This window comes from Pristis pectinata, chromosome 7 (genome assembly GCF_009764475.1).
Source record: "Pristis pectinata isolate sPriPec2 chromosome 7, sPriPec2.1.pri, whole genome shotgun sequence".
NCBI classification, from domain to species: Eukaryota; Metazoa; Chordata; class Chondrichthyes; order Rhinopristiformes; family Pristidae; genus Pristis; species Pristis pectinata.
The window spans coordinates 37,284,675-37,311,436 of NC_067411.1; the positions used below are offsets into that span (position 1 = coordinate 37,284,675).

A 26,762-nucleotide genomic window follows, 5' to 3' on the forward strand; every position below is an offset into this window, starting at 1 on the left:
AAATATTAATACTTCTGACTTTATCATGTAGCTAAAGATGGTTGTACCCAAGGCATTGCACTGAGGACACCATGTTGAGGATGGAAATATTCTTGGAACCTTCTCCTCTTGTTAACTATTGAATTGTTCATCATTATCATGACTAGATATGGTAGGACTACAGAGTTTTGAGCTGATCTGTTGGTTGTGGGGTAACGTAGCCCTGCCTAGCACATTCTGCTTTTGCTGTTTGGCATGGATGTGGTCCTGTGTTGTAGCCTCAGCAGAATGGCACTACATGTTTAGATATTCCTGCTGCTCCTCCTGGCACGTCAGCATTGGACTTGGTTTATTATTGTCACATGTACCAAGATACAGTAAAAAGTTTTGTTTTGCATGCCATCCATACAGATCATTTCAAAACAACAGTACATTGAGGATGTACAAGGGAAAAGCAAAAACAGAATGCAGAATATAGTGTTACAGTTACAGAGAAAGTGCAGTGCAAGGGCCATGATGAGGTAGATTGTGAGGTCAAGAGTTTATCTTTAACGTATAAGAGGTCTGTTAAAGAGTCTTGAGAGAGCGGGATAGAAGCTGTCTTGGAGTCTGGTGGTGCGTGTTTTCAAGTTTTTGTATCTTCTGCCCAATGGAAGGGGGGGAGAAGAGAGAATGACCGGTGTGGGAATGGTCTTTGTTTATGTTGGCTGCTTTTCAGAGCCAGCAAGGAGTGTAGATAGAGACTGTGGAAGGGAGGCATGTATTTCTATACCTGCCATTCCACTGGGGATGATCCCCTGGCTTGATGGAAGTAGTAGTGAGGGGTTTATGTCAGGCCATGAAGTTACAGTTGATGACAGAACAAAATAAGGCTGTTGCTGGTGGCCCTTGGCGCATCATTGATGTTCATTGTGGTGCTGCCCGATCTGTTCTAAATCTTTGCCAATCAGCCTGATGGTCCTGCCACACAACACAGCGAATTGTTCCCCAATACAAAGATGGGATTTTGTCTCCAGTAGAACTGGATAGTGGTCACTCCTATCAGCGCTGCCATGGTCAGTAGCATGTGCAGCAAGTAGATTGGCGAGGACAAGGTCAGGTAGGTTTGTCCGTTGTGTTGAATTGTTCACCACCTGCTCCAGACCCAGTCTGACAGCTCAGTCTTTCCCAACTCAACCAGCAACGTTGCTACAAAATCACTCTTGGAGTTTGACCTCGACATCTCATGTTCGATTTATTCTCTGCCATTGATACCCTCTGTGCTTCTTCCAAGTACTTTTCAACATGGAGAAGTACTGCTTCATTAATTGAGGAAGGTTGGTAGGTGATCTTCAGGTGTTTGCTCCAATCAAAGTTGGAATCAGAGTTGAAGACTTCTAGATCCTCTCCCTTCTAACTGTATAGCACTGCCGGTACCTCTGGTTGGGCTGTCCAGCCAGTGACACAGAACTTTCCCAGGGATAATGATAATGCATCTGTGATGTTGGCTCAGACAGGTATGCTAATGGCTTGTATTTAAGCTACTTATGCAACAGCTTTCCCAACTTAAACACCAGCAGGAGGACTTGGATTGATTGTACTTCTGCTTTATCCAAATCCATTGACAAGTTAGTGTTTTATTCTAATCATAGCTTAGTGGTTTCAGTGAATGGCTCGCTCAGCCATTTCAATGTGCCATGAAGAGCCAACCACATTGCCCTGGATCTGAAATCACAAGTAGGCTGGGTAGGTTTGGGAAAATTGGTTGTTTAGAACAATCTAGTAGTTTCCTGTCACCATTACTATTACTAGCTTTTGTTTGTGATAATTCAATTACATGAATTGAAATTTATCAGCTGATATCATTTGATTTGTCCCCGGATCATTGGGCCAGGCCTCAGATGACTCATCCGTTTGAACTTTTCATGGCAATTATGCCAAGGGAAAAACCCATAATCCATGACATTAACTCAAATTATCTGGTTAATGGGTTAAACCCAACATTTCACCATCAAGTTGTAAACCAAACTGGAATCATTTTTCCAACTTCTAAGGCCCCAGAAATCACACAGAGACACAAGAGACTGGAGCCTGGAACAACAAACAATCTGCTGGAGGAATTCAGCGGGTTGAGCAGCACCTGTGGGGCGAAAGGATTTGTCAACGTTTCTGATGCAGTGTTTCGATCCGAACCGTTAACAATTCCTTTCGCCCCACAGATGCTGCTCAACCCACTGAATTCCTCCAGCAAATTGTTTGTTGCTTCAGAAATTATACATTGAGAGGGTTGAACACAATACTGTAATCTGCAATACTACAGTGTAAGATTCATGTCTCCTTCCCTTGACCATTAAAACTACCCATCAAACCATATTTCTGATCATGTCTAAGTATATAAATCAGATAATCCTCATCCACTTACCTCAATTGTGAATACAACTGGTTCATTTTGTAATTTCCCATCAATCAGAAAACCATGATTGCTTAGATCAGTGGCAATAAACATGAACTTGTCAATCTGCGAACCTCCTCCACTGTGTTTGTAAGCTACATCCATGTTGTCGACATCCAACTGCGTGAAGTTATGTTGGTGAAGAGCTGCCCCTTTGCAATACAGTTGTCCATACTGAGGATGCTGTGTGATGATGTATGTAAGGTTCTGTGGAGGAGTATCAGGGTCAGATAATTGTAAAACATCAGGTGAAATGGATATCATGGAGCCTTCAACCAATCGGATCCCTTTGTTTTTGGACAGTCCAGGGAGCATGCGATCAGTACTTTCAATGATGATCTCTAGCGTTCCGTTTCTTGTGGACAGCCCATTGCTGACAATGAATCTAGCAAAGAGAGTCAGAGGCAAGGCAGCCTTCAGCAAGTTTTCTTGATTTCACCGTCTATAGAAATGAAATAATAAAATAATACACACCTTTATCAGGGATTCTTGTCCTAGTGGTTCTACAGCACAAGCTCAGAAATAACCTGTGTCATATGGCCTAACATTTTTGTTTATACCAATAAAACTTCCAAAGTTTGAATCATTATGAAACAATCCTTTAATAAATTTCTCTTGTAAGCAGTCAGTGGTGCACGGATTATCGCATTGGTCAACACATTGCCAAAAAACAGAGTACACTGGCACTTCACTTGGTTCTCAGGATGGGTTCCCAGGAATGAGTGCACCAATAGAATCGACGGTAAAAGCGGTCATCATAGCATTGTATATAGAAGTATAACTGGCAGTGCCGTTGTATTGGGAATCTTGTACAAACCCTAGCCCTCTCTAGAGCTGTGACAGGACCACAGGTTCTGGGAATCTGGTGCAAGTCCCTCCCCTCTGCTGGTGGCAATGTATCACCCATGGCTGGGTGTGGAGAGTCTGCCTGTATTTTTTTTAAATGACATTTTTCCCAGCGTTTCTCATTTTCACTCTTTGTGGGTGGAGTCAAATCGAGCCCCATTCACAAAACTGAAAAGATTGATGGCCAGTGGCCACACCTACAATTTTACTATAAATGGTGGATATATCACATTAGCATTTTGAAAAGATGGTTACTCTATTTGTCTGGAAAGTAAATGTCTAAACTGTTTAACGCAGAATTAATGTAAAATACACCAGAAAATCTAAATAGTTCACTTCCTCGAGTCACACAGCCGGTCCATACTGATCAAGATTCTCATCTAAGCTAGTTCCACCTGCCTGCATTTGGCCCATATCCCTCTCACCCTTTTCTATCCACATACCTGTCCAAGTTTCTTTTAAGAGTTGTTATTGTACCTGACATATACTGACCACCCTCCGGGTGAAAAAATTTCCCCTCTAATTCCTATTAAATCTCTCCCCTCTCAACTTAAACCTATGCCCTCTAGTTCTTGATTCCCCAACTCTGGGAAAAAGACAGTGTGCATTGACCCTATCTATGCTCATCATGATTTTATACACCTCTATAAGGTCACCCCTCATTCTCCTACGCTCCAATGAAAAAGTCCCAACCTGCTCATCCTCCCTCTATAACTCAGTCCCTTGAATCCTGGCAACATCTCAGAAATCTCCTCTGCACTCTTTCCAATTTAGTTGTATCATTCCTACAGCAGGGTGACCAACACTGAATGCAATATTCCAAATGCTGTCTCACCAATGTCTTGCACCAACATCTTGTTCTCTATTCAGCAATAAATCCTCACACTTTCCATTCTATCTGACCGGCAGGCCTTTCAAGTCTCCTCTGATAAATGGGACATCTGTATGTTTCCAATGAAAGTGAACAGCTCAATCAGAGCATGGCCTGAGAGTTTTACCTATAATTCGTACCACAAACATATAAATTTAACAAAAGCAATCAACTTAATATTCTGTTTCAGTTTGGATGCAATAGTAGACATTGTTCCACACATTTTTATTGTGGTTGGGATCTTTTATCTCATCTTCTGTGCCAGTTCCTCATCGTCCTCAATTCCTCGATCTTTCTTCTTTCCTCTTATCTACTTCCTCTTTAAATACCTCTAATCTCCACAGCCCTCCAGGATAGAGAGTTTCTATCCACCTTCCAAGAGAAGTTTCTATGTATCTCAGATTTTAATGACCTCTCCCTAACCTTGTAATTATGTCCCTTTTTTTGAGGCTAGTGGCAAAAAATCTCAACATCCATCCTGTCATGTCCCCTCAGGATCTTATATGTTTCAATAAGATTGCCTCTCATCCTTCTAAGCTCCTAAGAACACAGATCTAAGTTCTTTAGCTGCTGGTGATAGGACAACCCACTCATCTCAGGAATTAGCCAGGTGAATATCTTCAGGACTACCCCGAGTGCCAGTATATCCGTACTTAAGTAAGGGGAGCAAAAACTGTGCCCAATACTCCAGGTGTGGCCTCAGCAACATCCTGTACAATTCTAACAATACTTCCCCATTTCTAAACTTCAACCCTCTTGCAATAAAAGCCAATATGCCATTTTCCTTGCTAATGACTTGCTGTACCCGCCTGCTAACTTTTTGCAATTCATGCACAAGAGCACCTGGACCCCTCTTTATTTTGCTAATCTGCAAATTTTCTCCATACAGATAATAGTCTTCCTTTAGATTTTTCTTACCAAAGTGCATGACCTTGCACTTTCTGACATAAAATTCTATGAGAACATTTTATTTCATTTCTATGATCAGCTCCACTTCTTCCACTACAATCTTTTTCCTGCTTGCATGTCCATAGAATATCAATTAGCCTTAACCCTATAGTCCTATTAAATAAGCCTTGCATACATGGGGATTATAAATCCACATGCAGACTGGAAAGTGTGACCTCTACAGTAACCAGCCAATGTTCTACTCATTCACTGTAATAAAAGGAAAATTCCTTCCAGGCCAAAACCTCACTGAGATGATTCATTTGGGAATCATAAGTATATCAATTCAGAATCAATTACACTTTTTTTTGGTTGATGAACATATCACCAGCTACAATTAAAAGAGAGCCAACATCCCCTTGTCCTCAGTGAGTAACTAACCTACAAAGCATATACTTGAATTGTAAGATTTGCTATACTGTTTAGTAAGAATACCTTAGGACATTTATGCATCTATTCTCACCTCAATGAGTCTCTGGTGGCCACAGCTTTGCTTCTATGAGTGTAAGAAACTGTCTGAGCTGCTACATCCATCTGACTAAAGCTGGTTATTACCACTCCAGGGTAGTTGACATATTCTATTTGTCCATAATTTGGTGGGATTGTAATGATATAAAGCAGCTCCTCAGGTTTGTTTGTGCCATCAGAAGCAAGAAGAACAGCTGTAGTCAGTATACCTCTGTCACCCTTGACGATGGTGAGTGGTTTTATTAAAACTGAGATTTCACCTGGAAAAACAAAATACAAATAAACACTTTCTCAAGACAAAAGACACATTAAATTTTCAAAAACTGAAGAGCCATTTGTGCAGGACATAGAATTAGCAACTCTAAGTTAACATTAGCAGAGAAATGAGTAGGTTTAATAATAATATCTCTTTACAAATTGCTTTCAATGGTGATCTTAATAGATGCAATAATTTATTTGTATCAGGTTCTTCCTCTTGTACTTTTAGAACAGTTATTAAGTCATTTGCTGCATCATTAATTTCAAACACCTTTGAAAGTAAATTCAGGTCCTTAATGAATCCTTTAAAAATGTGTGTTAAATTGTAACATTTAATAAGTGTTTCATTATAACTAGGGATAATGTGCAAATGAATTTGTTCATCATTATATGTGGCAGGAAGGGAAGACTTTTACATCATGAGGCAAAATTCTGGATGCATGGGGCTGTTTTGTTCCCAGGACCATGCAGTGTTCAGTTGTTTTTTTTTCTGGAGCAGAACTCAAATCTGGTCATTCCCAGATTAAGTTGTGCCATTACAGCTATTTGACCAGGTGAGAGTCACCCTTTCAGTTACGTGTGGTAAAATATCTGACCAGGCTATTACGTCTCATTATTCCAAGGAGTGCCTATCATTAGTCACTCGAGGAACAAGCATGTTACTCGTAGGTGGACCATTTGAAGGGAGCCTCCTGGAATAGATCTCAGCCCAGTTCTGAGAACCTAACCCAGGTAGATCCAATTATTTTTTAACATAATTGCCTCTTTCTACCCATCCCTGCAATATCAACCCCCATATGCCCCATGATGAGTGCAAGCTCTAACCTCATAACCCAGGATTTGGTCTTGTCTCCCTCTCTCCAGGCTTGGTCTCCAGGCATCACCCAGCCCATTCCCCAATCTCCTGGCACTAATGAATTTCATAGAGGCAGGTCCACAACTGAAACAGTCATGGGAATGTCATTCAATGACCCTTTAGTGTACTTGTTACAACACAGATTAATTTTTAATGAAGATGTATGTGTCATCCAGGATAGAAATAGGAGGGAGAAAGGACTCTGGCTGAAACAGGCAAGGGCTGAGGCTAAGTCAGCAAAGGAGTGCAGTCCAGCCATTGCACTAATTCAAGGTGTACCTGGATAGAAATGGAGGTGGAGCCTTCCAGGAAAGCACAGAAGGTCTGGGAGAAGCAGGAACATATAATAGGCCAGATTATCCTGTGCTGTAGATTGCTGGAGCTAATCTATCTATGTTTTTTTTAAATTCCTGGAATAATTTGATGCATATTGACTGAACTATTTTTGCAAGACTTAGTATGACTATCAAAAGGGTTCATCCCTGTCAGAATCTGTGCATGGTTAGTGACCTTGGTAAAATGCTATTTATGTGGCAATGGGATTTATCTGAGTGACAAGGAGTAGAAAAAATGGTTTTACTCATCAGGATTGATGAACAATTAAAGTAAAAAAAACATTCCATCCCCTCATGAAAAAACATCACATATTGAGCAAACACAGGCTGTTATAAACCTCCAACGTCATTGAAAGTAGAAGGTCTTAAGGTTACATGGAGTCAAAGATTAGCCAGAGAAGAGGAAAAGTCAGAGAAGTCTGTTTTCTAATTGTAAGTAGCAGTAAATGCAGTCAACTCAATACACTCACAGTACACTAGTATAATTCTACAGAGTTATAAGGTCTTTAAAACAATTTCAATAATATTTCTTCATTTTAAAATGATCTGAGCTTTGCTTTTGGAGGTGCACCTTAACTCTAGGGTTATGTTTACTATTGTACCCTTTTCGATGTTTCGGATGGAGATGTGGAAACTGTGCACAGGTGACTTGTTATCGCCATCCAAGAGGTGGAAATGAAAAGCGTCTTCACCCTTTGTCCCAATCGCTCCTGTGTGCACATATCTCAGTCGATTCATATCAATGTCATCCTGACTGCAGTTCATTCCGGGGTACAGGGTTTGCCACTCCATACTTTCCTGATGGAAGAATAGGTTGTGAATGCAGAGAAGAAAACTTTCCAGAATGGAAGAGACAGGACATTGAAAACAGGACATTGAAAACCAGAGGTAGTCAGTATTTTAGAACTATCCCTTACTGTGAGAAACCTCTCAATACCTTGGTATTCTGTGGAAGCACCATACGGTGAAAATCTAGGTTATGTTCAGATTTGGACTGATGTGTGGCAAATATTGGTAGACTGGTAGATTAATTTGTTACTGTAAATTTTTCCCAGTATGTAGCTGAGGGTAGAATCTGAGGACAGTTCATGAAAATGTGGGGAGAAAGAGTTAAGAAAAATTAGTGGAGGAATTGGATTGCTCAGTGAGCCAGCATGGGCTTGATTGGCCAAAATAGCATCCTCTTAATACATAAGGAATTCTGGAGCAGGTCAGATATTGGGTATGCTGTGGCAAGTGATGCACCTCTCCTTCCACCGTCTGCAAGGCACAAGTCAGGAGTGTGACAGAACACTCTCCTTGTCCTGGATGACTGCAACTTCAGCAACTACAGGCCATCCCTGGGTTAAGAACACCAGATTTATGGACACCACTACATACGAGTAAGCTTCCATAATATTATTAAGTTTAAAAGTTTGACAACGTACATATGTTCGTTCCTGCAAATGGCAAAACTAGTTTCCTCTCTCTCTCCACTTTCAGTAATTGTTCTTTCTTAACAGTCTTATGTGCTTTTGATGCCATTCATTACAGTACTGTGGAGGTGTGGTTACCATATCCAGTGATTTTTGTGTATTTTCTGACCTAAGGGCAAAATCAACTTATGGCCGTCAGTAAAAACAGAAGCTGTTCGTTACTTGGGGATGGCCTGTACCAAGAATCTCAGCAATATCTGGGACAAAGCAGCCTGCTTGATTAGGATCTCATCCACCCTCTAAACATTCATTTATTCCACCAGCTGCACATAGTGGATACTGAATAAGACATTTACAAAATGCACAGCATTTACTCTGACACTATCTCCTAGTCCCGTGACCTCTACTGCCAAGAAGGGCAAGGGCAGCAAATTCATGAGAATGCCACCACCTGCAGGTTCCGCTCCAAAATGCACAACAGCCTGATCCAGAAGTATATTGTTGTTCCTTGATCCTCACTGGTTCGAATTGCTGGAACCCTCTACCCACCAACATTGTGGGACTACCTTCACTTAAACTCCTGCAGTAGTTCAACAAGATGGCTCGTCACCATCTTCTCAGGGTCAATGGGAACAACGATATATGCTGCCCTTTGACAGTGTAGAAGTAAATATTAAAAGAAGCCTTTGTACGACATGACTTGTTTGGATTTAACTCAAATGTACAGATGGGATATAGGAAGTAAAAAAAGAATTAAATGTAGTTAAGACAATGAAAGTCTAAGAGGACAGTAACCTTCGCTATTAAAATCACTTTGAAATTAAGAGTTTAAATGAACTCGGGTGTATTTTACTGGGTAGTGTTATTCAATTGTCAATTCTATATAATTTTAAGCTATATTTTATTGGTAGTGTGTGCCAAATGTAACAATCAAAAGGGAAAAAAATAGCATCCATATGGGAATCATGACTGTGTTTTCTCAGTAAGGCTGTCTATGTATAAGTCCTCTAGTGTTTAAGATAACAAGACAAATCAGGGAAGGAAAGCAATCCAATGCTGAACACAATATCATATCAACACTATAAAAATCATGCCAGAGTCCTTCTAGTTAGCATTCTGCCCTTGCTGCAGTGCTGCTGCAGATCTCATTAAGGCTACAAATGGTGCCCTGTGTGATTGTAACCATGGTAATATATTCCTCCTTGTCCTCCTCTGTCTGTCGACATTGTTTGACATGGTGGGCTAGATTTTGTTAGCTTTCACTTGCAGTTCCACGCAGGACTGCCAGCATTTTCCAGCTTTTAATTACCAGGATATCAGGATTCCTGTCTGGGACTTAGCAGGCAGGCTACAATGGTGATTCTTCAGCTGTGTTCTGCTATTTGACTTCCCAGAGCACAGGATCAGTGAGTCCATTCATATGAATGGAAATTGTAGCTCTTCAGGAAATCATTTGTGTTTAAAATGAATTAAAATATTTTTCATGCTCTTAGTTAAAATTAATTATAAATAAAAACAGTGAAAATACACTTAATAAATGATTCTGAGAGCTATTTAGAAACATTGAAAAACTTAGATAGTCAGCTGAGCTGAGGCTTTATTGACTGATAGGGTAAATGCTGAGAGAATGATTCCTCTCATGGGAGAGTACAATAGTCTCAGAATAGGGGACATCAGATTAAGACTGAGAGGAGGAAGAATTTCTTCTCTCTGAAGATTGTGAGCCTTTAGGACTCCTTGCCACAGAAATTTGTGGGGGAAGAGTCTTTGGGCATATTTAAGGCTGAGTTAGGTGAGTTTCTAATCAGTTTGGCGGTCAACGGTTGAAGGGAAAGTGCAGGAAAATAGACTTGAGGAACGTCGGATCAGTCGTCGACCTACTGATTGGACCAACCCTGTTTCTACTACTGTTGGTCTTTTTATGGTCTTGAGCAGTAACCCCTTGGCTGAAGATACTCCCACAGGAGAAAACATCCTCTCCATATCCACCCTACCAAGACCCATCAGGATCTTATATCCTTTCTTACTCTTCTAAATTCAAGGGGATATGTCTAGATTATCCAACCTTTCCTCATATAACAACCCAATCATTCAATCTACCAGTCTAGTAAACCTTCTCTGAACTGCTTCCAATGGATTAACATACTTCCTTAAATAAGGAGACCAATACTGTACACAATACTCCGGGTCTCAGCTATGCCCAGGTGGAGCTGTATGTGGGGCTTTCTCCAGCCTGCCTGCATCGTCCAATCACATCACTAGAAGTCCTGTCATCACCACTCAACTCTCTGGGCCAATGGCATTGGTCTTTCAGATCTAATCCAGGGCAGTACAGTGGGCAGCTGGTAGAGCTTCTGCCTCACAGTGCCAGAGACCCGGGTTCAATCTTGAACTCTTGTGTTATCTGTGTGGAGTTTGCATGCTCGCCCTGCGACTGCCTAGGTTCTCCTTGGGCACTCTGGTTTCCTCCCACATCCCAAAGATGTGCAGATGGTTGTTTAATTGTAAATTGCCCCTGGCATGTAGGGGAGTGGTAGAATCCAGGGAGGGGAAATTGATGGGAATGTGGGAAGAATAAAATGGGATTAGCATAGGATTACCCTAGATGGTTGGTTGATGGTCAGCATGTACTTGGTGGGCCAAAGGTCCTGTGTCCATACTGTATTTTTCTATGCCTCTATGACTACATTTTGTGGGGTGGAAATGTGGATAGTGATTGCAAACAGTGGGTCCTACTCAGAAAATTTTAGGCCTTGAGACACACCATTCCCTTTTATACTTTCCTTTCTTTCTTTTCTTTTTCAATCTTTTTATTATTAAAGTTTTCAAATTAATACAGCTTGATATATAGCATCAATATTTATACATGTAATACAAAGAGATCGGGGTAACAATCATAGCATAGATAATCATAAAGAACAATAAAATATAAAAAAAATCTGTAGATCCAACGATCTCTTAGTAAATGAATATAATATGAAAGAAAGGAAAGAAAAAGATTTATTATATATATTTAAAAAAACCCAAATCAATAAGAAAAATTGTAAACAATATAAACTAAACTAAACAAAAAAAAATTTCAAAAAAAAACAAACAACAACAAAAAACTGGGCTAAAATTTCTCAGTAGAAACAGAGCAATATTATGTCATCAACTTCGTTCCTCCAAGTTGGAAAGTTATTGAAAGGGGATCTACATCATGTGGAAATATTGAATAAATGGACTCCAAATATCTTCAAATTTAAGCGAAGGATCGACAGTACCACTCCTAATTTTTTCCAAGTTTAAACATGGTATAATTTGAGAGTACTTTTCTATCATTATCTAGCTTGGTGAGACAGTTTTTTTCCTGGTTTATCCTTATCAATTCATCCATCATTTTTTTTTCATTCAGTATTTAATGCCTATCCCTAATTGCCCTTGAGGAGAAACTGCTGAAGTCCTTGTGGTGAAGGTACTACTGCACTGTTGCATTTCCAAGAATTTAAGCCAAAACTCCATTATTGATGGATGCATCAGAATGGTGTACAACACAAAGGGGGCTGTAGTATAGTGGTTAAGTAACCAGGAAAAACACCCAAAGGCCCAAGTTATTGACCCAGAGACAACAGGAGGTGGAGAACTTAAATTCAAGTAATTATATACTGGAATAAAAATCCAGTGCAAATAATGGGTAACTGTAAAAGTAATCAGGTTAAAATACCCAATTGATTCACTAATATCCTTTAGGAAATCTATCAGTATGGCAAGTTGTTGCAGTGCAGTTTGTAAATGGTACACACTACAGAAGGTGTGGATGTTTAGAATGGTGTGCTAATCACCAGGTCCTGAATGGTGCTGAACTTGTTGAGTGTTGCCTGATAAGAATGGTGCCAACAAGTGGTGGATATTCCACCATACTGCAAACTCGTACCTTCAGGCTTTGGAGAGTTAGAAGGCAAGTCTCTCACTAAAGGTCCCCCAGTTTGTGATGTGCTGTTGTAACTGCAGTAAATATATATGGTTGGACTAGTTTCTGATCAAAGAAAATCACATACCATTTGTTAGGTAAGGTCTCAGTTTCCAGAGCAGAACTAGTATATGACGCCCAGTATCCCAGTTGCACAGTGGAGCATCTGACTTTAGGCATGTCAGGACAGCTTGCTGTTGTCAAACTCACCACTTAGTCCAGTCATAGAATCCACACTGACTATCAAACACACATCTACACTCACCTCACTTAGTTCTCCCCACATTTGCTTCAACTCCCTCCGGATTCTACCACTCACCTGCACACCATGGGCGACTTACAGTGGCCAACCTGCATTTCTTCAGGATGTTGAAGGAAACCGGAGCATCTGGGGAAGCCCACCCGGTCAGAGGAAGAACGTGCAAATTCCACACATGCAGCACCAGATGTCAGGATTAAACTCTGGTCTCTGGAGCTATGAGGCAGCTGCTCTACGAGCTACACCACTGTGTACTCCAGTAACAACTCTGGCACATACTGATGCACTTCATACCTGACCCCCTAGCCAGCTATAACTGGTGTACAGGATGTAACCCCACTCATCTGACAGCAGTCAGTGAGTTCCATTAAAAAGGAAAGTTCAGGTTAAGTTTTTGTTTATTATTCTTTATATTTCACTTAATATTTATTTTTAATTGATTTACAGTTAATGTATTTTAACCAGATATTTTATTGTGTTTAAAAACACTTTATAATATTTAAATTCATTTAACATAATTTCTCCTGATTATCAGAGATTATTTCAGAGCAATGAAAATGCCTCAGGGCCTGCTGAAGGCTATAGGTGTCTCAGCAAAGAGTACGTCAGTGGGATTAGTGTGAGGGCCGAGAGCAGGCAACAGATTAGATGGAGCACAATCCAGCCCATAGTTCCTCATGGGGCAGTGTGTTGCTTAGAGTGGAGAGGAAGGGTGGTCCTCGGTGGGGTCATGGTTCAGGAGTAGGTAGGAGGAAGTGTCCGAGAGTTGGCATCTGGCCTCTGCAAGGAAGAGGTCAGTGCGCCAGACTACCACGGCACCACCTTTGTTGGCTGGTTTGATGCCAATGTCAGGGTTAGTGCGGAAGGAGTGGAGAGCAGAGTGTTCAGAAGGGGTAAGTGGGTTACAGTGTTGTTTACAGTGAGTTTGGAAGTCGGAAGTTACTATCCCCCAATCATAAAACTCTGACAGAGTGTTATAAGTGACAGTAATTAAGGATGTCTAACGATTAAAAAAATGATAAATGCCAGCACATCACAGTTTTAATCACAGTGCTTATAGATAGTTTTGAATGATTGTGTGCATTTCTGGTCACTCCATTACAGGAAGGATGTGGAGGCTTTGGAGAGGGTGCAGAAGAAGTTCAGCAGGATGCTGCCTGGATTAGAATGTATTAGCTATAAGGAAAGGTTGGACAAACTTGAATTGTTTCCTCTGGAGCATCAGAGGCTGAGGGGAAACTTGATGGAGGTTCATAGAACTGTGAGAGGCATAGATAAGGTAGATAAACAGAGCTTTTCTCCCAGGGCAGAAATGTCAAATACTAGAGGACATGGCTTTAAGGTGAGAGGCAGGAAGTTTAAAGAAGATGTGCGGGGTAAGTTTTTTTTTCACATAGAGAGTGGTGGGTGCCTGGAATGCGCTACCAGAGATAATGGTAGAAGCAGACACGATAGTGGTGTTTAAGAGGCATTTGGACAGGCACGTAAACATGAAGGGAATGGAAGGATATGGAGCATGTGCAGGCAGATAGGTTTAATTTAATTTGGCATCATGATCGACACAGACATCGTGGGTTGTCGGTTCTGTTCCGGTGCTATACTGTTCTATGTTCTACGACTCAAAGGAAAATATTTGGTCTTGATAACTACAGAAGAAATTCTATTTTTTCAATGCTCGCTGTGGCTAACCTGATCTCTGCAACCTCCCCGAGTCTTCAGACCCCAGTTTTCCTCCAATTCCAGCCTCTTGTGCATTCCCAACCTCCCTTCTCCATTATCAATTATTCCTACACAAATGAAAAGGCCTTTTTTTTGGATCAAGTAGTGGAAGTGGGGGATGAGCAAGAAGGCAGGTAAGTGCTTCTGGGTCCAGTCGGGGTTTGATAGCCCTTCGGCCTCCATCCACTTGTGACCGGTGTTGGTGACTGAGCTTGACTGAGCTGGACTAGAGTTGAGTCAGAGTCAGGACAACATGAACAGTGTGGGTCAACACCAGGTCAGATCAAGATCCCAACAGAGATGCAGACTGAAATTGGTTGCACCCATTCATGGTTCCGGGCTCATTGCCCCAAACCTGATTTTCTCTTGAAAAGATGATCAGAGAGGAGACAGCCAACCAATCTAAGGCCTGGTTTTCAATCAAAGTGCCAAGCCTGGTTGCACTGCAGAGAGAAAAGCAACTCCTCCCACTCTACATCTCCATCTCTCACACCTCCTCTCTCCTATCCCTTCTCTTCTAACCTCCCCAACCCCCCCCCCCCCCCCCCCCAAGTTGTGACTCTCTTCTTGAATCATGGATCAACTGTGGAGGAAGCAGTGGGAGTGGGAGAGGGGAGAGTGGGTCTGAAGCAATAACTGGGGGGGGGGGGTTTGTTATGAGGGATTCTGAATTAAGTAACGAAATCAGCCTCATTGCAAACACTCACGTCTCAAATCAGGATGCCTCTAACTTTCACAAAGCTGCCCTCTAAATTTAGCCACTAACCTTGAGCTGGAGCACTCCATGTTTGGGGACCCTGTCTATTACATAATAAAGGTGCTGTCTTGGAGTATCTTTATCTTCAGCTTCCAGTGCAATGCTGGAGATGATTCTGTAATCCCCCATTTCTACCTCCAGTCCATTGTTTCTGAAAGAGATGAGCAAAATGCAGGTGACCAATAAACCTTAGCAAGGTTTGCCAGTGAGAGACTAGGGTTATCACTGAAGAGTTCACCCCATCACTATCTACAAGATCATACCTCAAGAGTTATTTCAGATGCTTTTGCAAACAAACCCTCAAGAGCTGTGAATGAAAATATGCAATGCTTTCTGTTCCAACAATGTGCATTTATGCAGCACCTTCAACATCCTACAGCAACCAAGAAGTGCTTTGTGGTGCAGATATCATCAATAGCAAGTCCCCCTCAGGTCACCACTACAATATACTTGTCTGATGGCACATATACAGCACCACACACCCACCAGATCTTGACCCTGAAACCCCCCTCCATAACCATTCATGATCCCAACTGCCTCCAACCTTCATCAGCTGGTATCAGTACCAAGGAGACACAAGAGACTGCAGATGCTGGAATCTGGATCAGAGTTTCAACCTGTGATGTCAAAAATTCCGTTCCCCTCAGAGATACTGCTTGATCCACTGAGTTCCTTCGACCGCTTGTTTCTTGATTTCAATACTTTCCCTGCCGTCATGATCTGACTTCTTGAGGTTCAATTCCCCCAGTCCTCAATGCACCCATCTCAAGTCCCATTGCTCTGACTCTCTATTGCCCATATCCCGGGCCCCTATTTATTGCAGCCACCTCACCCACAACCCCAGCAACCTCCCTTCAGTTTCCATTGGCAGGGCGAGCAGAAGTCCCCTTGTGCATATATTCCATACAAGGCCTATACTATTGTCTATGTGTTGTGTTTGCAACCCTTCTGGTTGTGTAGTATTCTGTCCAGGTTGTGCTTTGATTTGAGCCCTGATTATACCAAAATGACACAAAATGATGGGAGCAGAGAGAGAGAATAGACCGTGGGAATTAAGAGTCTGGTAAGAGATTACCTTGCTAAACCTATTTGCTGATTTATTCCTTAAAACCAAACTCACATGGGTAGTGGCTCCAAAACTGGGCTGGTAATCAAGAAGCCTGGACCAATGAGTTTAGTCTCACCATAATAACTGATGAATTTAAATCCAGTTAATTTTGCGTTTGATAGCATTGTGGTTGAGTTACCGATAAGACAGCCAGAATTCTGGACCATTAATTCCAAAGGCGAGTTTGAATCCCACTGTGCTGACTAGGGAATTTAAATTCTAGTCATTAAATAAATCTGTGATTTATAAAAATGTTAGTCTGAATAATGGAAAACATGAAACCATTGGACTTTTGTAAAAACCCACCTGGGATACTAATCTCTGCCATCCTTACCCATCGGTCTATATGCGACTGCAGACCCACCAACATGCAGCCTCCTCCACTCGGGGATCAGTAGAGATGGGTATTGCCAGTGATATCCACATTGAGTGAATACAAACAATCCAACACAATACTCTACAGTGATGGGCCCACACAAAGCATGTGTTGAACCACTGGACACTGCCAGTTAACCTGCTACAAAGGAATCCCTTTGACACATCATTCAACAGGCTTTTGATGATTCACCTAGCATCCTGTGTGATTTACGGAACTGTGGTTATCTGTCAAAGCCCAGGACAAGTTACCTGCTCAAAAATGGTTGCTCATCATTCACTGGAAGAATCTGGACTGAAATGACTTTGCGGACTTTGTGTTTGCCATCGGACAGTTGAATGGCGAATCTGTCACCTGTACTTTCAGAGTCATCGTGCACATACATCAGCTTCAACCCTGGAGTAGAGAACAGAAGAAACTAGATTAATATCTTCCCTTGAACAAGCCAAAAATATGTGTTTGCAATTGCAGCTTTCCATATTTTGACTAGTGTGTTGGCCACATTTGCCTTTTTTCTATTGTTCCCTCTCTGCAATCATACAGAAAGTGCTGGAAATTTTCAGCAGGTCAGGCAGCATCTGTGAAAAGAGAAGCAGGCTGATGACTTTTCAATAGAAATGTGCAAAGAAGTAACTTGGAAAATAGGCACTAAGGAAACATGTTTGGTTTATCTTTTGGCTCTTAAATGGATGTATAACTATATTTGAATATCAAGGATTTTGGAGGAAAGTGGTTAAAGATCAGACACAATCTGGTCACTTGGTGGAGCAGGCAAAAGGGGGCCTATTCCTGTGTTCATTTCTTATATTCATATGTTTGGCATGCTGGGTTCTGACTTTTGTAGCGTGTGCCGAAGGGGATGCTGAGATCAGCAGCAAGAATAAACGGGGATTTGGATTTCTCTATCCTTGTCATTCTTTGGTCATGGGATATGTTGAACGATCAGGTTTATCGATTATCTCCAATAGCCATTAAAGCCTGCAAACAGCTGCCTTTCTGAATGGCAGCTTCTCCACTGTGCCAGTGACCAACCACTTGGTTTGCTGTCGTAGAAGAGACACAACAGTCAACTATATCCAGTTTTAATTCATTTTTTTCAGTTTGACAACAGGGCCTGGAAAAGCCATTGCCAAGAATTTCGGCAGAACTATTAAGCAGGATGATAATTTACAATTTTTAAAAATCTTCTGATTTACCTTTGGGATCTCTCAAGTAAGGATTTTGCAAAGTCCAATTACATAAAAATTCTAGTTTTTCTTTAATTGTTATTTCTCAGAACATGACCATTAAGACCATATTCATTGTTCATTCCTGGGTGCCTCACAGACATTTAAGGTTTGAGCATTTTGTCTGAGACTGGAGTCACATGAATGTCTAATAGCTGGGTGACAAATTCCATTCTCTGAAAGACATTGGGGTGAACCAGTTGTACTTTCACACCAATTCAGAAACTTTGAAGATTATTTTTTGCCAGCAAGCCATAAAATACCAGATTTATTGATGTAATTTCACAGTATGTTGTTATTGTGAGAATCTCTGTGGGAAAGAGGATCAGAGGGGTACTGAAATGTACTTATCCCAACTGGAACATAAAACAAATGAGCATGCCTTCATTTTTACAGGGGCAGATTTCATTGCTTCAGGATGTCCTACTGCAAAGAGACAGATCACCCATCAGCATATTTAAAATGAGATCCTTTTGCGTTTTATGAGCCCAATTTGAAATGGAATGGACTAATGTAGTTTACGTAGGGTGTGAAGACTCAACTGAAACAGAGGGTGGATCTGTAGGCTCCCCAAAGAAAGTGTTTCTTTTCCAGCTCTCCTTGTAGATCAGAGAAAAAGGAATATTCACTATGGCCCCTCAATGAAGCCTCCATGGCCACTTCTAACCCTTTCACCCTTTCCCCCAGCTCTCCCGAGTGCAATCCTCTCCCATGTTCTCTGGAGCCACTTCACTTGTGCTGTGCTGGAGTTAGAACATAGGAACAGGCTCTTCAGCCATGATATCCGTGCCAAACATGACGTAGAATTAAATTAAGTCTCTTCTTCCTGTACACAATCCATATCCCTCCATTCCCTGCATATTCATGTGTCTATCTAACAGCCTCTTAAATGTCACTATTGTATCTGCTTCCATCACTATCCCTGGCAGCCCATTCCAGGCAACTACCTGTGTAAAAACTTGCCCAGCACATCTCCTTTCCCCCTCTCACCCTATATGCATGTCCTCTCGTATTTGATATTTCTACCCTGGGAAAAAGGTTCTGGCTGTCTCCCCTATCTGTTCCTCTCAAATATTTATAAACTTCTTTCAAGTTTTCACTCAGCCTCTGATGCTTCAGAGAAAACAACCCAAGTTTGTCCAACCTTTCCTTATAGTTCATACCCTCTAATCTGAGCAGTATCCTGGTAAACCTCTTCTGCACTTTTTCCAAAACCTCCACATCCTTCCTGTAATAAGGCAACCAGAATTACACACAATACTCCAGTTTGTCATTGCAAATCATTCCTCTGTTTTAAATTACCGGGATCCTTCCCCTAGGGTCCCAGCATGTAGCAGGCTGCCACTAGCTTTCCTCCCCGATGGAGTTCATTTGGCAGGCTACCAGAGGGAGGAAGGCTTGTTATTAAAATCAGCAGGACCTCTGAAACTGCAACTTTGTTCAGCCGCCTGCACTCTCCTCTCTGTCAACAATGGTTCTTTAATACATTGTTCCTATTCATCCTACATTGCAGCAGATCTTAATACCTTGTATCAGCTGATCCATCGTGAAGTCATGCACAGGGAGCTCATGATCACTGAGGGTTGGTCGTTTGTAAAGAACAACATTACTCCTATGCATCCCACTTCTGATTACTCCATGCTGGGGTTGCTGGCTTACAGTGAATGTTAGGCTGTCGGCTGGCACATCAAGGTCTACCACATTTATTATCGATGGATCTAATTCACACATTTGGCCTTCAGACACCTGGATAAAGCAATAAAAATGGCTTTATAATATTGTACCTTGGCTCATTTCATCCTCTTTAGCACATATCATATCTAGTTGTTAGAGTTACCTGCATTCCTCATTCAACCTGTAGGTCTTGGGAAACTTTAAATGCAGAAAAGTTACCATGTGCCCACTCTCTATGCAAGGTGAGGAAGATGGTGACGTACAGTGGATTAAATAATGGTTGCATGGTAAAAGTACCATAATAATCTTGTTGTGGACTTATTTGGTTGGCAAAGCACCTCAGAAAACTCTGCTGTTTGGCATATCTGTAGTGGGAGAGTAGCACAATACAAAGAAAAGGCACATAAAAGTGGCTTTTGAAGTTTAGCCAAGGGCTCCCTAGGAAAGCAAAAGCTACAGAAATCATTCATTCAGCCACACAAACCTGCTTCACCACTTCACTTCACAGACCCAGTACCTCATCTACTTTCCTACTGGATCTCCACATCTCTCGGTGAAGATACCAATCATGGCCTTGAATACACTCAGTGACTAAGTGTCCACAAGCCTCTGAGCTAGGGAATTTCAACAATTCACAAACCCTCCAAGTAACTAAATTTCTCCGAATCTGAGACATAAATTATTACCCTCATACACTGAGGCTAAACCCTGGTCCTAGATATTCCACCTGAGAAAAGTCTATCAGCACTTTACCTGTCAATCCCTCTCAGAATCTCTTTTTATCTCAGTGAGATAACCCCTCATTCTTCTAAACTCCAGGAAGTACAGGACAATCTTCCTTAATCTCTCCTTGGATACCCTTCAATCTGTGAATTGATCCAATGAACTTGTACTAGACTATCCTCGCTATAGTATGACTATTCTTCCTTACAAATGGAATCCAAAACGGCACATTCCTCCAAGTGTGTTTGGCCCAAACTACAGCAATGTTTCTTTATTTTTGTACTTCTATACAATAAAGATCCTATCTGCCTTCATAATTTTTGCTATATCAGCCTGATTTTCTTTCAGTTTCTCATGAACCAGTACATCAAAATCAACATTTATCGGTTTCTTAAAATAACTCCATTTTTTTAATCTTCCTATCAAATAACCTTACACTCTCCTGCATCATCCTCCTTCTGCTGCTTCTTACCTGGGGACATAATGGTGTTTAACAAGGATTGTTGTAACTTTGCACCTTATTGTCTGCCTGCACTGCACTTTCTGTCTAATTGTAACATTTGATTCTGCAGTCTGTTATTGGTTTTGCTTTGTACTACCTCAGTGTACTGATGTGATGAAATTATCTGCATGGACAGCATGCAAAAGAAAGTTTTTCACTGCACCTCGATACATGTGACAATAATAAACTGATTTACTAAGTTATCAATATAAAGGCTGCCTCCTCTTTACCATAGACTATGGCCTTCAGGAAACTTTACGGCTTTGATATTGATCCCCTCCCCAGCAAGCCCCTCTCCTCACAAAACAGTCAATCCATTTTAATCATTCTTTATGTTCCTGCTGTGCAGAAACAGGTGCTAACCAGTGCATTAAATGAGGTTCCTTTCAAGAAATTCGAAGCTAACTGGGGTAACGTGGAGTTCCCAAGGGGCAGGATGCCCCAGGAGTCAATAGAAAAGAGATTTTTCATCACCTTATCAGGTTTGACAATATGTCAATGATTTGAATGAGAATGTAAAAGGCATGGTTACAAGTTTGCAGATGGCACTAAAATAGGTGATATCGTAGACAATGAAGATGGTTATCAAGAATTACAGAGGGATCTTTATCAGCTGGGTAATTGGGATGAGGAATGGCAAATGGAGTTTAATTCAGATAACTGTGAGATGTTGCATTTTGGGAAAACAAATCAGGGTAGCACTATCAAAGTGAATGGTAGATGGGAGCTGCAGAGTGTTGTAGACCTAGGAGTACAAGTATATGGTTCCTTGAAAGTAGAGTCACAGGTAGACAGGGTGGTGAAGGCGGCTTTTGGCATGCTGGCCTTCATCAGTCACGGCAATAAGTATAGAAGTTGGGATGTTATGTTGCAGTTGTAGAAGACATGAGTGTGGCCACATTTGGAATATTGTGTGCAGTTCTGATCGCCCTGCTACAGGAAAGATGTTTATTAAACTGTAAAGAGTGCAGAGGAGATTTACGAGGATGTTGCTAGGACTCAAGGGACTGAGTCATAGAGAGAGGTTGAGCATTGGAGTGTAGGAGAATGAGAGATGATCTCAGAAGTGTATAGAGTCATGAAGGGCATAGACAGAGTATTTTTCCCAGGGCTGGGGAATCAAGAACTAGAGAACATAGGTTTGAGGTGAGAGGGGAGAGACTTATTAAGAACATGAGGGGCAACTTTTTCACTCAGAGGGTGGTCCACATATGGAATGAGCTGCCAGAGGAAGTGGTTGAGGCAGATACAACAACAACCTTTAAGAGACACTTGGACAGGTACATGGATAGGAAAGGTCTAGAGGGATATAGGCAAAACACAGGCAATTGGGACTAGCTTAATGGGCATCTTGGTTGGCATGGATGGGTTGGACTGAAGGGCCTGTTTCTGTGCTGTATAACTCTGTAACAGTCAGATGGTCCAAAGTTGTTTGTTGGTAGAGTCTTGGGGAATCTCTCATTTATCTCTCAGGTACAGTTTAGTGAAAGTACTTGGTGTGTAATTTGAAGAGTTTTAATTTTTTTTGGATCATGACGCAAATACTGGGAATGAGTTAGCAGGCAGGTGGTGAGGCTTGGCTGGCTGCTTTTGAATGAATTGAGGAAGAGGAGGAGCCATGGTGGGAAGTGAAGACGGACAGCAAAATGTGACAGAAGGGATGGGGCTGTAGAAAGCCCTAGCCTGGGAACAGGGTGTATAGAGTGCTGCCAGAACAAGAACAGTGCTTCCCCACACTGAGATTTTCATGTCAGGTAATACAGACTCTGCAGTTTCTCTCAGGAGCGCCACTACCCTCGACTCCAGATTCAGAGCAATAGAGAGAGATACAGCACACAAACAAACCCTTTGCCTCTCCCGAGTCCACGCTGACCATCAAGCACCCATTTTTATACTGATCCCCTCCAACCTATTTAATTCTCCTCATCAGCTACCTCCCCATCCACCCACTTCCTAGAGAAAAGACCTGTTCAACTTTTCCTGATAGGTATAACATCCAAGTTCGGGTATCATCCTTGGAAATCTCTTTGCAGCTTATCTCCATTTTATCACATGAAGACCAGATTGCACACCTTTGCTCCAAGTGCTGACTAGCTAGGTTCCTTTTTGTGCTTAATGGAACTTTTAAGCTTTTCAATTCCATTCCTTCAGAAATTAACTTCAGAGTTGTGCTTTTTTTTTCCTGATGCCTTATTATCCTGCATCACAAGTTGTAGTAGTTTGTGTAAATTTTACAATTCCTATTCTATTTGACAGTATTTTTTAAGGCATGATAGACCTCCAAATCTATGACAAAAAAATAAAAAATCTTGCACTTATCTACATTGAAATTACACACACCTTCTGCAAGAGTATTAATATATTATATAGGTGCCAAATTAAGAGTATAGTTTATACTGAGTCTTCCTCACTCTAACTTATACTCTCACTTTGACATCTGAAAATATTGAAATTGTTCACATGATTCCCAATAGCAAATCATCAACATGAGTCGTGAACAACAGCGTCTTTTGCAATTTCTTTCAGAGGAGTTAATGTGGTTCATTCTTCACTGCCATCGGAAATGGTTTAGCAAACCACTCAGTCATGAGTAATTAGGGATGAGCAATAAATGCTGGCCTTGCAAACAACGCCCAGGTCCTGAAAAAGTGAATTTAAAAAAAACCTAGAATAGTGAAACTTTCAACAATTTATTTAACTCTGATATGATTTACAAGGACTAATAATAAAGCTAATTACTACGGGAATCCAGTTCAGAACTGGTTAAGAAATTAAAACTCAGAAGTTTGAAACAGAAATATTGAGTGAAGTACCACAAGAGTCATTAGATCCATGATGTTTATTGTTTACATAAATGATTTGAATTTGAAAACAACAATTGCAACCCTGCAGTGGGAATTGAGGACCAGGTTAACAATTTGGAGAACAAATTATTTTAGGTAGGTAATGAGCTGGCAATATAGAAAGCATTGCACATTCAGGAAAAGAAAATAAGCACTACAAGTAATGAAAGGATCAAATTAAACTCTAGTGGGACCTTGGAATTACAACAACCTTCATCTTCAATGCTCCCTCCATGTGGAGAAACAAAATTAAAAAGCAAAGGGAATAATAACCATCATACCAAAGCTTTACAATAGACTAATCAGATCTCACTCAGAATACTGTGCTCTGAGCAATCATGATAAAAGATAGTTCTCCAATTCACTTTCATTCTGACCTTTTCATTCTGAATCCCCTACACTTGCAATGAATCTCAATGTCAAAGTGAAATTCAGCACCTTATCTTTGATCTGGGTGCAATACTGGCTTCTGGACTTAACGTTCAGTGCAATGGTTTCAGATAATCAGCATTTGCACCATTTGACATTGTTTTCCTCAGATTATTTCAGATTCTGCTTCCCCCTTTTGCATTTACCAAAGAATCTATGTGCTATTGTGGATAGACAGCAGAATAAAACAATAAAGTGCAAGTGCGATGATTTAGGAAGAGGAGCAACAAAGCTTAAGGTTTGTGAGTTTAAAAAGGTTCCGGGGAGATGCCTCATCAAGGAATGCAAATATTAAATGAATGAATGATGCTTAAAAATGTACCTAGTGTATTACTTTCAATTACATTAGATCAATGGAGAAAAAAATTCAAGATATTATTAATCTTAATTACCTCTTAGATAATTATCTTTTAATTTAAATTACCTTTGGATAAATTGTTGAAATCTTTACTTTAATACTTATTTTCCTAATGTAGTGCCATGAAAATACACTTGCTTTATTATCGGAATTTGACCATATTTTTTAACCAATCAATATTCCTACCACCTTACAATCTTCAAAATTCACCAAGTTCCTTTTGAATTTTGATTGCCGGCACCTTAGTAGGAGATTGAGATGTCCTAAAAGAAACTTTCCACTTCTGTACACAAGGGCTTGTGTTTTGCTGGTCAATGCTGGTAGTTCCATGTGGAACTGTTAAAATTTACCTGTTCAATAACCAGTAAAACTGGGATTCCTACATATGCACAGCCAAGTGTGCAAGGTCTGAACTTCTTCCCAACCACCATGTCTTTCCATGTTCCTGTGGAGTCACAGCAGAGCTTAGTCTTGCTGAGAGTCCCCAGCAATAATGTTAGGGAAAATGGCTTGTGGACCCTGAGCCTGTAATGTGGGTCAGATAGAAGATCTGAAACCCCTTCTGATTTCAAAGGGGACTTTTTGGCTGGACGGGAGACCAGTATGGAGAAGTTGTTGGTTTTTAAAAATTATTTGTTTTGTTTTCTGGTTTTGCTTATTTCAGTGATTGTGACAAGATTTTTTAAATTAAGTTGTCTATGAAAGAATTATTTTGTATTTAATTATTAACATAGAACATAGAACAGTACAGCACAGAACAGGCCCTTCGGCCTACAATGTTATGCTGACATAGCTAATCCCTCCGACCTACAGAATGCCCATATCTCTCTATTTTCCTCTCATTCATGTGCCCATCCAAGCCCCTCTTAAATGCCCCCATTGAATTTGCCTCCACCACCCTATCAGGCAATGGATTCTAAGCATCCACCACTCTCTGAGTAAAAAACTTACCCCTCACGTCTGTTCTGAACCTACCCCCTCTCACCTTAAATGCATGCCCTCTGGTATTGGATCGCTCAATAATGGGAAAAAGATATTGCTTGTCCGCCCTATCTATGCCCCTCATAATTTTATACACTTCCAACAGATCACCCCTCAGCCTCCATTGCTCCAGAGAAAATATCCCAAGTTTGTCCAGCCTCTCCTGATAGCATATGCCCTCTAATCTAGGCAGCATCCTAGTAAACCTCCTCTGCACCCTCTCTAAAGCCTCGACATCCTTCCTATAGTGAGGTGACCAGAATTGCACGCAATACTCTAACTGCGGCCTAACCAGAGTTCTTTAGAGATTCATCATAACTTCTTGACTCCTATACTTAATACCTTGATTAATAAATGCAAGCATTCCATAGGCCTTCTTAACCACCCTACCTACCTGTGTAGCCACTTTCAATGAGTCGTGGACTTGCACCTCAAGGTCTCTCTGCTCTTCAACACTTTTAAGGGTCTTGCCCTTAAGAGTGTATTGCCTCTTGACATTAGTCCTACCAGGGTGCAACACCTCACATTTATCTGGGTTAAACTCCATCTGCCATTTCTCTGCCCACATCTGCAACTGATCTATATCACGCTGTATCCATCGCCAGTCTTCTACACTATTCACAACTCCACTAATCTTGGTATTGTTTGCAGACTTATGAACCTATCCATCAATATACTCATCCAGATCATTTATGTATATCACAAACAGCAGAGGTCCCAGTACAGATCCCTGCGGAACACCATTACTCACAGGCCTCCAGCCCGAATAAGTCCCTTCAACTGCCACCCTCTGTCTTCTACGGGGAAGCCAGTTCTGGATCCACACAGCCAATTCTCCACTGACCCCATACTTCCGAACTTTCTTGATTAACCGATTATGTGGGACCATAGAACCATAGAATCATAGAACACTACAGCACAGAAAACAGGCCATTCGACCCTTCTAGTCTGTGCCAAAACGGTGTTCCGCTAGTCCCATTTACCTGCACCCAGTCCATAACCCTCCAGACCGCTCTCGTCCACGTATCTATCTAATTTATTCTTACAACTCAAGGGTGAGCCCGCATTTACTACATCAGATGGCAGCCCATTCCATAGTCCCACCACTCTTTGAGTGAAGAAGTTCCCCCTAATGTTCCCCCTAAACTTTTCCCCTTTCACCCTAAAGCCATGTCCTCTCATACTTATCTCTCCTAATCAAGGTGGAAAGAGCCTACTCGCATTAACTCTGTCTATACCCCTCATAATTTTGTAAACCTCTATCAAATCTCCCCTCATTCTTCTGTGCTCCAAGGAATAAAGTCCTAACCTGTTCATTCTTTCCCTGTAACTCAACTCCTGAAGACCCGGCAACATTCTAGTAAATCTCCTCTGCACTCTTTCAATCTTAAAAATATCCTTCCTATAGTTAGGTGACCAGAACTGCACACAATACTCCAAATTTGGCCTCA

The 26,762-nt window shown here is 41.2% G+C and overlaps 1 protein-coding gene across 5 annotated transcripts in view; it reads right to left on the reverse strand.

Moving 5' to 3' along the window:
• Positions 1 to 26,762, reverse strand: part of frem1a (Fras1 related extracellular matrix 1a) — a 149,768-nt gene that overhangs the window by 34,709 nt on the left and 88,297 nt on the right. For 4 of the 5 annotated variants that reach the window (XM_052019493.1, XM_052019495.1, XM_052019494.1 and 1 more), the window contains 6 exons: positions 19,328 to 19,547; positions 16,827 to 16,971; positions 15,101 to 15,242; positions 7,595 to 7,790; positions 5,539 to 5,803; positions 2,381 to 2,795 (listed from right to left, as the gene is read on the reverse strand). In XM_052019493.1, coding sequence (XP_051875453.1) covers positions 2,381 to 2,795; positions 5,539 to 5,803; positions 7,595 to 7,790; positions 15,101 to 15,242; positions 16,827 to 16,971; positions 19,328 to 19,547 — 1,383 coding nt within the window. Of the gene's footprint in view, positions 1 to 2,380; positions 2,853 to 5,538; positions 5,804 to 7,594; positions 7,791 to 15,100; positions 15,243 to 16,826; positions 16,972 to 19,327; positions 19,548 to 26,762 lie in introns of those variants that run through there. The other variant, XM_052019496.1, reaches the window with a different exon arrangement.